The sequence below is a fragment of the Herpailurus yagouaroundi genome, unplaced genomic scaffold (genome assembly GCF_014898765.1).
Source record: "Herpailurus yagouaroundi ecotype Mexico unplaced genomic scaffold, PumYag 141, whole genome shotgun sequence".
NCBI lineage: Eukaryota > Metazoa > Chordata > Mammalia > Carnivora > Felidae > Herpailurus > Herpailurus yagouaroundi.
The window spans coordinates 26,632,178-26,643,871 of record NW_024412396.1 but is presented as its reverse complement, the minus strand read 5'-3'; the positions used below and the strand labels follow the sequence as shown (position 1 = coordinate 26,643,871).

General features: G+C 41.7%; 1 protein-coding gene across 3 annotated transcripts; it reads left to right on the top strand.

Moving 5' to 3' along the window:
- The first annotated feature begins 4,537 nt into the window (after positions 1–4,537).
- Positions 4,538–11,515, top strand: DNAAF2 (dynein axonemal assembly factor 2). 3 transcript variants are annotated; one of them, XM_040477063.1, is made up of 3 exons: positions 4,538–6,367; positions 9,298–9,441; positions 10,669–11,515. In XM_040477063.1, exons 1-3 carry the CDS (start codon positions 4,538–4,540, stop codon positions 11,170–11,172), a joined length of 2,478 nt encoding a protein of 825 aa, XP_040332997.1. In that variant the 3' UTR covers positions 11,173–11,515. The 3 variants fall into 3 exon arrangements, with proteins under 3 accessions (XP_040332997.1, XP_040332999.1, XP_040332998.1); XM_040477065.1 differs by having other exon boundaries at positions 5,000–5,100; XM_040477064.1 differs by having other exon boundaries at positions 5,116–6,262.
- The last annotated feature ends 179 nt before the right edge of the window (positions 11,516–11,694 follow it).

Sequence of the window (11,694 nt, the reverse complement as noted above, 5' to 3'; positions counted from 1 at the left end):
AAGTGGTAGCGAAATAAACACTGTAAGGTTGTTGGTCCAGTTACGAGAACGAGAGCTACCTATGAAAGATGATGGGTCGAAAATTATAAATGGAAATTGATACAACGTGTTCCCTCATTCATTAACTCCTTCATTTAACAAATAATTGTTTCTATAAAATGGACTTTTTGAGATTTTTACATTTAACGGCTAGAAAGACAAGGTGCATTTAGGAGTTAGCAAGGTGAAGTGAAATGAAGCAGGGTAGTTAACTATGAGCAGAGAAGTTGCCAAAACCAGGCAACAAAGAATAAGATAGTAACTAGGACCAGGTGGGAATCAGTGTTGTCCAGAAACATAAAGCAGAAGTCTGAAAGATGGAGCAGTAGAGGAGGAGCACTCAGGGCATCCTGGGCTGCTTTGGGGCAAATCAGAGGGGTGTTGTGCTCCCCGACTTGGTGCTTACTCAGCTGGAGCATGGCCCACCTCACTGCAGAAATCTGGGTATAAGGCCCTGTCATAGGAAGGTGTGCCTTCAAGCAGGGGCCAGGTAGTTCACAAGACGGGAGTGGGTAAGATTTCTCTTCTTTGAGAAAAGCGAACACTTGGTCGTGAGTGGGGAAACCACAGGAAGTGCAGACTGGAGCGCGCAGGCCCACCTAAGGACGGCACCTGCTGTTGTTCTGCCATCAGCCAGTCATGGCCACACGGGAAGCCTAGACCAGTCTGCCATTTTGGAGAAATCCGTACTGTCAGGAAAAGCATCCCGAGTGTTCAAGCACTGGTGACTAATTGAAATCACCAAAGTTTGCACCAAAGACGACATGATTACAGACTGGCTTATGCCCGTGAATTGCTTTCTCTGCCTTACAAGCACAGAAATTGTAATCTTGTGTTCTATAAAATACACCTATTAAGTAAGATGAGTTGGGTCCCAATCATTCAATCACTAAAATCTATTGTGGAATCTGCTGTGCTTTTGTAGAGTGAGGGGGCCACAGGCAGGGTAAAATTAAAATGGAATGTTTCAGTTCTGACCCTGTGCACATTCGTGTGTTTTCCATGGAGCGTAGGCCCCCTCCTACCATATTCAACCAGTAAAGCTTTATTGTTCTTATACTTTGGGCTTTATTTTTAGACAAGCCTGAATAAAAAAGGTGGTCGGGCTTGGAAAGGGGTAGGAAACTGCCACTCTAATTCTTTAATACATTGTTAAATGTTTACCATGCTAGACACTAAGCTAAGTGCTTACTGTGCTATTTAGGCTCCGTAAGGTCACTATTACCTTTAATTTGTAAGTGAACAGACAGGAACAGGGAGATTAAATAAGTTGCCAAGGTCACACAGCTGGTAAAGGTCAGAGACAAGTTCACTCCATCGTGTATTGTTTCCCTTCTACTCCCTTACTAAACAGTAATTTTTACTCCACACTTCAGAAGTTATACAGGATCATCTATCTAGAGCTGTGTTTTAAATTGAAGGTTGAGCTCATCAGTGGGTTAAAATAAAAAGGTCACAGCAGAATAGAGAATTCTAAGGTGTTAAGTATTGTTGCATGATACTATTGTTTCAATCATGTGCCAGTCAGGAGTTGGCATGTTGTCAGAGCTGTCTCACTTGCTTTAGTGGATATCAGGCCAACACCCTACTCCTCCCAAAAGGACAATCACTAGCTTGATTTCTAACAGGAAGATTTATCTTGCCAAGCTCTGCCTATTGTACAACGGGATCATATGATATGTATTATTTTGCATCTGGTTCTTTCACACAACCTTGTTAATAACATTTATCCACATTATTCATTCATGTCCATTGTGTGGATATACACATTTTATTTGTCCATTCTAGTACTGATGAGAATTTGGGTAGTTTCTACTGTTTGTCTATTATGAATATTGCTATTATAAATATGCACATTCTAGTGTATGTCTTTTGATAGAGATATGTTTCTGTTGGATATATACATGGAAGTAGAACTTCCTAGTCATGAGATATACATTACAGTCAACAGAAATTTTCCAAAGTGATTAATCCAAAAGATACTTCCAGCATACTAGAGTGTCAGTTGCTTCACATCCTTGGAGCACAATGATTTTGTTTTGTTCCAGTGCCTAAGCCATCTAAGCAGTAGGTGCAGCAACTGTGCACTAAATATCTGTTCAAAAAATGAATCTGAACTTACATGGCATTTAAAGCTGTGGCCTTGATTAAGATCATCTGTGAAGAGGGACACTTGGATGGCGGTCAGTTAAGTGACCAACTCCTGGTTTCAGTTCAGGTCATGACCTCACAGTTCATGAGTATGAGCCCTGCATCGGGATCCATGCTGACAGTGCAGAGCCTGATTGGGATTCTCTCTCTGCTGCTCTCTGGCCCTCTTTCTCTCAAAAAAAAAAAAAAAAAAAAAAAAAAAAAATCATCTGGAAAGAAATACAATTTTTTTTTAATGTTTATTTATTTTTGAGGGGGGGCGGGGAGATCATGAGCCAGGGAGAGGCAGAGAGAATCCCAAGCAGGTTCCATGCTGTCAGTGCAGAGCCTGACATGGAGATCGATCTCATGAACTGGGAGACGATGACCTGAGCCGAGACCAAGGGTCGGACACTTAACTGACTGAGCCATCCAGGCGTCCCCTAAAAATTCAATTAGATAACAGGGCTGATGAACAAACTTTGGGTGACTCCTACAGTTAGAGACCGGGCAGGAGAGAACAAGCAGAGGAGGAAAATGGGAGAGCATGAAGTTCTTCAAGAGTAAAGTAGGTTTCAAGGAGGGGGCAGTCCACTGTTTTTGAATGCTGCCAAGAGATTGTAAGATGGGGGCAGAGGCTGGGAAAGGAGTTAGATTTTTGGTCATTTCAAACCTGAGGGACTTAAGCATTAAATCATTCACATTGAGACCTCATATAGATAACCGGATATAGGAGTCCGGTGTTTAGAACCTGATATATAAGCCTGGTATTTGTGAGTGTAAATGTATTTGTGAAGGAGAGAATGTAAATGGAGAAGAGACAGGGTTCCAGCCCAGAGGCATTTCTACTGCAAAGCGGAACAGAGGCAAACATTTACAAAACATGATACAGAGTCAAGTGTCTCACAAGGTAGGAGAGAGACTTTGAAAGTGTGTTGCCACTGAGGTAATGCCAACATTAACTGTGTTAAATGCTGAGGACAGTTTCAAAAAAATGAGAACAGAAACTAACAATCACTGGATTTAATAACTACCAATTAATAACTACCTTAGTAAATATTCTTCTAAAACATCACTGTGAATGACTGCACAGAATCCCATTGTATGGTAGTAGCTAAATCTGCTCACCCAGTCTCATTGTTGGAATTCTTAGATTCTTCCCAAACCTCGACAATTATGGGTAATGTTGCCTTGACCACACTCTTAGATTTGAAATTGCTACATGAAAAGAGTATGTATCTTCTCAAGGCTTTTGATATAGCTACCAAACTACTCTCTAGAAAGGTTTTATTAAATTCTATACCACCCCAAGGAAACACAGTAATTGCAAAAACTTCCTTTGCCATTTTGATCAGTGATATATGGGATCTTACAGTTGCATTTTTGTTATTAAGGTCCTGGGGCACCTGGCTGGCTCAGCTGGAGGAGCAGGTGACTCTTGATCTTGGGGTTGTGAGTTCCAGCCCCACCCTGGGTGTGTAGAGATTACAATCAATCAATCAATCAATCAACTTAAGCTGTCCTGCATGTTTATTGCTCATTGGTCATATACGAATAGCCTGCACATATCTCTTGTCCCAAATGTGAGTTGTTTATAGGGCAAACTGGTGACATATCCAGAAATCTGAAATGTTGGTGTAAAGTAAAAAAAAAAAAAAAATGTAGATAAGCTTAAGGGTACCTGGGTGGCTCAGTCTGTTATAGTGGGACTCTTGGTTTCGGCTCAGATCATGATCTCAGGGTTGATGGGTTCCAGCCCCCCAGTGGGGTCCACGATGACAGCACAGAGCCTGCTTGGGATTCTCTCCCTCCCTTTCTGCACTTCCCCCACTTGCTCTATCTCTCAAAATAAATAAATAAACTTAAAAAAATGTAGATAAGCTTAAACTGAATTACAGCTTGCCAGTATACTAGCTAAGTGACCTTGGTCAGGTAACTTCTCAGGTCCCATAGTCTTTGTGAAATGGTGATCAGGTCTACCTTGAAGTGTTGTGAACAATAACTTACATAAATACTGGAAATTACAACAATTATTATGACAGTTATTCTGCATAAGCAATTGCACCATGGCACAGGAATCTAAAAATGCAGTATGTAGAGTAACTGACTGATTTGAAGAAACTAAGAGACTATTTGCGGCATTTCCACCATCCCACTCCAATTTCTGCCCCTCCTCCCGGGTGCTGGTAGTGTCACTATGGCAACGACCACGCGCTGCCGCTGCCGCTGCCGTAGGCTCCGTTCTCTGGCGGTTACCGAACTCCGCCACCACCCCACTCTCCGCAGACCTGCGACTGCACCGCGCGTCCCGACCACCTGGTCTCGGGTAAATCTCCCCTGGCTCGAAGGCCAGGAGCCACGGGGCAGGATGGCCAAGGCGGGAACCTCTTCGTCGCTGGAGGACTTGGACCTGAGCGGAGAAGAGGTCCAGCGGCTCACCTCCGCCTTCCAGGACCCGGAGTTCCGGCGAATGTTCTCCGAGTACGCAGAAGAGCTCACAGACCCCGAGAACCGGCGGCGCTACGAGGAGGAAATCACCGCGCTAGAGCGTGAACGTGGAGTGGATGTGCGGTTCGTACACCCGCAACCTGGCCACGTGCTGCGCACTAGCCTCGACGGGGCGCAGCGCTGCTTCGTGAACGTGTGCAGCAACGCACTGGTGGGCGCGCCCAGCGGCCAACCCGGCCCTGGGGGCGCGGCGACCGGCAGCCAGTGGTCCCTGCCCTACAGCCTGGCTCCCGGCCGCGAGTACGCGGGGGGCCGAGGCACCCGCTACACTGTCTACGACGTAGTCTTCCACCCAAACGCGCTCACGCTAGCACGGCGCCACGAGAGCTTCCGCCAGATGCTGGACACCACGGCCCTGGAGGCCATCGAGAAGCAGTTCGGCGTGAAGTTAGACCGCAGGAATGCCAAGACTCTGAAGATCAGGTACAAGGGGACTCCGGAGGCCGCCGTCCTGCGCACACCCCTGCCCGGGGGTGGCCCGGCCCGGCCCGAAGGGGAGCCGGAGAGCCCTCTCCCCGATTTCCCCTACCCCTACCGGTGCCCGGCGGTGGCCGGGAACTCTGTGGTCCCCCAGACCCAGGTGCCCTCCCCTCCGGAGGCGGTCCTGCAGCCCGCCCCCACAGAACCTCGCTACAGCGTGGTGCAGCGCCACCACGTGGACCTCCAGGATTACCGCTGTTCCCGGGATTCGGCCCCCAGTCCGGTGCCCCGGGAGCTGGTGGTCACCATCGAGCTGCCGCTGTTGCGCTCGGCCGAGCAGGCGGCGCTGGAGGTGACGGGAAAGCGGCTGTGCCTTGATTCAAGGAAGCCCGACTACCGGCTGCGGCTCTCGCTCCCGTACCCGGTGGACGACAGCCGCGGCAAGGCCCAGTTCAACAAGGCCCGGCGACAGCTGGTGGTCACGCTTCCCGTGGCACTACCCCCAGCGCGCCAGAAACCCACGGCGGAGCCGGAAGACCCCGTCTACACACCCGGAACTGACGGCGCGGCGTGCCCTTCCGCTCGCGAGGGGGAGGTGGGCCCGGCAGGGGGTTGTGCCGGGATTGGCGGCCCGGAACCCAGGCTCCCTGGCGCTGCGGATTTACAGAGCACTAGTCCGGCCGCCGCTGGGGAGGAGCTTGTCTCCCAGCGCGAGGAGCGGGACTTGGACGGGCAAGCTGTGTGGACAACGGGCATCGAGGAGGAGCCGCCTTCCGTAGCAGGGAGCTCACCTGGGGACGGTGGAGGAGGCTCCCCTTGTACTTCATCTGGGGACCTTGACAGGGGGTCTTCTGCAGGAAGAGGGAGTGCGCGGGGAGATCTCAGTGTTGAGACGCGCGTGATCGGGGAAGGTGTTCCATCTGATCGAGCCATGGGTCGTCCCGGGACGGGCAGCAGGGAACCATTGTGTCCTCCTTTGCAGTGTAATCAGGATGAAGAATCCCTGACTCTGCTAATTCAAGTGCCTCGGATCCAACCGCAAAGCCTTCAAGGGGATGTGAGCCCCTTCCGGTACAAATTGTGCTTCTCCACCCAAGACTTAGTTTATTATTCTTTCTTTTTGCAATTCGCTCCAGAGAATAAATTGAATACCAAAGAACCTGTGGTTAGTATTTCTTCAAACAATGCAGTGATAGAACTGGCCAAATCTCCAGAATGCCATGGACATTGGAGAGAGTGGTATTATGGTTTAAACAAAGATTCTTTGGAGGTAACAGTTCTTTCTAGATTCTTAATATTTGAAATATTCCATCCCACTTTTAAAATTTACTATTAAAACTGGCCCTTGAACAACAGAAGTTGGAACTGCCTGGATCCACTTACAAGCAGATCTTTTTTGAAAAGCTTTAAGTGTATTTTGTTAAGATTTTATTTTCAAGTGATCTCTATACCCCACCTGGGGCTCGAAATCACCACCAGAGATCAACATCAGGCTCCATTGACTGAGCCAGCCAGGTGCCCCTAAATGTATTTTCTTTTATGATTTTATTAATAACATTTTGTTTTCTCTAGTTTACATTATAAGGACATAGTATAAATGCAAAATATGTGTTAATGGACTGTTTATGTTATCAGTAAGGCTTCCAATCTGCAGTAGGCTATTAGTAGTTAAGCATTAGGGCAGTCAAAAGTTGTAGGTGGAGTTTTCAACCGTGGGATGGGGGGCGCCCCAACACCCCCACCCCGCCACCCTTGTTGAAGAATTAACTGAATATTGTTAAACTGAACATCAAGATCAACTACACCTCTTATGGGCGGGTACTCTAGAACTTGGGGCTGAGCATTATCTAGTTTACTCAGGAAACAGTTTTCATGAATAGTATGTTCTATTGTAGTTGCTACTACACTTTCAAGGTTATTGAGGTTCTTGAATTTCAGATTCTAACCCTTGAATTTGTTAAAAGCTAAAAAAAAATTACATGTAACAGATGAATACCTCAATGCAAACCACCAGTTGTTAATTTATGAGTTTAAAAAGTTCCTTAGAACTTCAAATTTTACAGTTTTTTTTTAAAAATTAATAGTACCAAAGTACTAATTCCCAGAAATAAAACTTGTTGCAGAGTATATATTGAAAATTAACTTGCTGGTCTTGGGCTTTAACTTGCCAGAAATTTTCACTTCTTCCTGTTATTTTCCTAGATATTTGCTAATAAGTTATATTTTATGAGGGGCATCTTCTGGGAGAAGTGGTTAATTTGAAACCATCCCAAAATAGTAAATAAGCCAGGACTAGGTAAAATACTTTGTGAGAATATAATATGAAATTGACTATCTGTTTATATCATCAGAAGGGGGACATTTAGGAAAGGGCAGTTGTTTCCTGTAATTGTTTTATTTCTTTACTTATTTTTAAAGTTTATTTAAGTAATCTCTACACCTAACGTGGGCCTTGAACTCACAATCTGAGATCATGAGTCGTATGCCCTTCTGAATGAGCCAGCCAGGTGCCCCTGTAATTGTTTTAATAAATGTAAAAATAACTTAAAACTGGGAAGAAGGCTTTATGGATAAGCAGTTGAGAGAATACTAAAGAATATATTATAAACTAATTTTCTAGAAAGCTAACATTATTTTAGCAAGGAAATTAGACCAAAATGGGATTAGTACAACTGTGTGTTACATCTTTGATGCCTCAAATAGATTTATAATTACTTCATTAGTCATCACATTTGCTAAGGCTGATGGAACCATAATACTCAATTATTCTTCTTTACACTTCACTGGACTAGGCTCTAAGTATTAAAGTGAAATTATTTTAAAATCACAAGAGTAATAGGTGGGTAGACATAGAATATATAATGATTATGTTATATGCATTATATGGAAATAATTATAAAGAGACTGGATTGTGATGGTGAAGGTCAGAATTGTTACTTTACACATAAGTACAATATTATTTATAAAAGCCTTAAATATCCACTGGAAATTTTCCTAGAGATATAGGACCACTAAATTGAATATCTTTTATTAGAGTAAAATCAGCCATTAGAATAAGGCAAGCTTATGCAAATCCTCTATATTTTAATCATAACCATTTCCATTATAAATATTACTTTTCCTTGGGTTTAGTAAAGACTAAAGTATTTGGTGTATTTTTGTGCAATTAATGTGTTTTTCCAGAGACAGGAACCTTAGAAATGCTTTTAATTGGGGAATGTTTCTATCATCAGTTATTCTGGAACTTAAAATAATAGGAATGAAATTACTCCAAATTTTTGGGTAAGATTTTTCTGTACCCAAGGTTCACTTTGGTAGGCATTCACAAATGTAGATACTGTATAAAATAAGGGAACTTGAAACTTGTCTCTTTCTGATTTTGCGCTCCTATTTGGACCAAATAATGAACTGTGTTTATTTGGAAATTTGTTTTTATGTAAGTATTTTATTTCAGGCAACAATAAACTGATTTTATGAATTTTAAATATGGTTATCCCTTCAACACCCTAACTATATACCTATATTCATTTCACATGAATATGCACAAACTGCTTTGTGTTTGAGAGTCTGCTAAAAGTGATTTATGCATTTCCTAACAGTAGTTTGGAAATCTTTCCTATGTCTCTCGAAATCTGTTTCATTCTTATAAATAGCTATATGCTAGTGTCACACTGGATTATCTCAATGTGTAAAATTAGAATATACTTCTCAAGTAAAATATTATATTTGGCTGTTACCTGGCCAAGAATTAAAACACAAACTGGTCACACAAAATTTGAATAAATCCTGTCATGTATTTTTCTTAGCTGACTCATTAGGAAGTATTCTAAAATTAAATTACATTTTATAGCTGTGACTGCATTTATAGACCTAGTGGTGATGTTATTCTTATACAATATTGAGAAAAAAGAAATAAAAATATCATTTATAAGTAAGATTATCTCAGATTGTTAACAGAGACTTAGAAAAGGAACTAGGATTTTTTAAAGACTTTTCTTTTAGCGCCTTTGCCGTTATATGTATATACTCTTGCTACTCTTAACTACTCAATACTGTTTTCTTCTGCCAAAACAGCATAGGAGTAACATTAAACATTTAAAAGTATAATCCTGAACTGTGTTAAGAACTTTTACGAGCTGTTCTTAGATCAAATGTGTCAAGAATAACTTATGAGGCAGAATTTTTTTTCTCTTATTTTAGGAAAAGCTGTTTGTCAATGAAGAAAATGTTAATGAGGTACTTGAAGAGGTCCTGAGCTCTCCATTTAAACAGACAATGTCCTTAACCCCACCATTAATTGAAGTTCTTCAGGTTACTGATAGTAAGATTCAGATTCACGCAAAGGTAAGGATTTGGTGGCCTTTGTAGAGTACTGATTTAGGACCAGGTTAAAGCCTGACCAATATCTTAATTTTTGATTTCTTGATGTCATAACTTTAAATCAAATGTACATAGTATCTGGGAAGACTTAGGAGTAAAGACCTCTTTGTATGTATTTTACTGTGTGCCATGCACTTTGTGATTTATTTTCACACAGATCTCATTTCATCCCAAAGTAACTCTCCATTGAGGAATAGAGTGAGACTAACATTTAGGAAGTTTGAGTACCAGTCCAGGGACAAACAAGCCTTTTTGACTCTCAAACCGTGGGAAGGAGCTGTGTCATTGTTTGTTCGTTATTTCTAGTTGAACCATAAGTTTGGTTATTTTGTAAAATTAATTAGTTAATTAATTATATTTTAGAAAGGGAGAGAGCGAGCATGGGGGAGAGGGGCAAGGGAGAAAGCATCTTTTTTTTTTTTTTAAGTTTATTTATTTTGAGAGAGATTGCATGCACATGCCTGCACAGTTGGGGGAGGGGCAGAGAGAGAGAGGAAGAGCCGGAATCCCAAGCAGGCACCACACTGTGTAGAGCCCAATGCGAGGCTTGATCTCACGAACTGTGAGATCATGACCTAAGCCCAAATCAAGAGTTGGATGCTCAACCGACTGAGCCACCCAGCTGTCCTGGGAGAGACAATCTTAAGCAGGCCGTCTGCTCAGGGTGGAGCCTGATGTGTGGCTTTATCCCATGACTCTAGGCTGTGGAATCATGACCTGAGCCCACGTTTAACCCACTGAGCCACCCACGTACTCCTAGTTTGGTTATTTTTAGTCTTCAATATTGGACACAGATAATTTAGTAACTAGCACAGTTAATTTATATATGAATGTGGGGAGGGAGTGGATCTAAAGAATCACAGAAATTCAAGAAAACTCAAGAAATTCAAGAATGACCTTATTAGAAAGACTACTAAAGGGTTGGCAGGCCAGGATTATTTTATCTTGAAGGAGATGAGGAGTCACTGGAAGGAATTAATCAAGAATTAATGCCAGGTTTGCATTGTCTGCATTATTAAAAAATAACTGGCAGCATTCGGAAGATGACTTTGAGGGGGAAGCCTGGAAATCCGCAGTTCTGCAAGGGTTGTTCCCTCACAATTAAAAAAAAAATCTATACCCAGAGAGTACTACAATTTAATTTTCTATTTGTTTCAAAGAATTCTTAATTTATTGTTTCTCTTGACCTAGTTGCAAGAATGTAGTAACTCTGAGCAGCTTCATGAAAAGGAAGAAAAAGTCAATGAAGGAAGTCCTGTAACTGAAAAAGAAAATATAGAACATCCTACCGCCTCAACAACTGATTCTGATTCATCTGTGGCAGTTAAAGTACTAGAAACAGACGGTTGTGGTTCAGTTGTATGCTTGCAACAAGAGTCTCTTGATGTTTCTCACATGCTATTTGGAAAGTCTCAGCAACCTGAGTCAAAAATGGAACCTGAATTTATAAAAGAAGAAAGTCCCGTTTACTCAAATGAGGAAAAAGATAATTTAAAAGAACCAGTGCTAACAGAAGAGAAAGAATTACATGGAGACCGTCAATCATTACTAAACAAAACAACAGTTCACAATTTACCTGGTCTTGACAACATAAAAGAAACCAATATGCAGGATGGTAGTGTGCAGTTTATTAAAGATCATGTGACTCAATGTGCATTCAGTTTTCATAATTCTTTGCTGTATGACTTGGATTAATTCTATATAATTTTAGAATTTAAAAGTTAAGAGTAAAGTTTTTTGGACTTAGATTATTTTTCTGTTAACTATTATTGTAAAACAAAGTACTTAAGAAAGTATAAAATTAAAATTTTCAATTTTGATTCTAATGGGGAAACTGGCCATATTTTTTGCACGTATAATTTATACAGAGTTTCCTTAATTATGGTGATTTTTGTGATTCCTCTGATAGATGTATACTTTTTCTAATGGAGGGTTATTAAACATATAGTTTTAATACAACCTGTATATATTTGCTTCTGTTTGTTTTTGGCTTCTTTTCTTTACCATAATTTTAATAAAGTTTTAAAGTAAATATTCACTAAGTTGTGTCTGTTACAAAAATTCTCAAGAATGCAATTAACTGGAAATTAATCAGTATGTGTGTGTGGTGGGATAGAATCTCAAAACTATGCATTTATAAGTTTCACTAAATAGAACATATTTATGTTTGAAACAGAGATTCTTAGAAGTTTACCAACCAATATTAATGATCCAAAC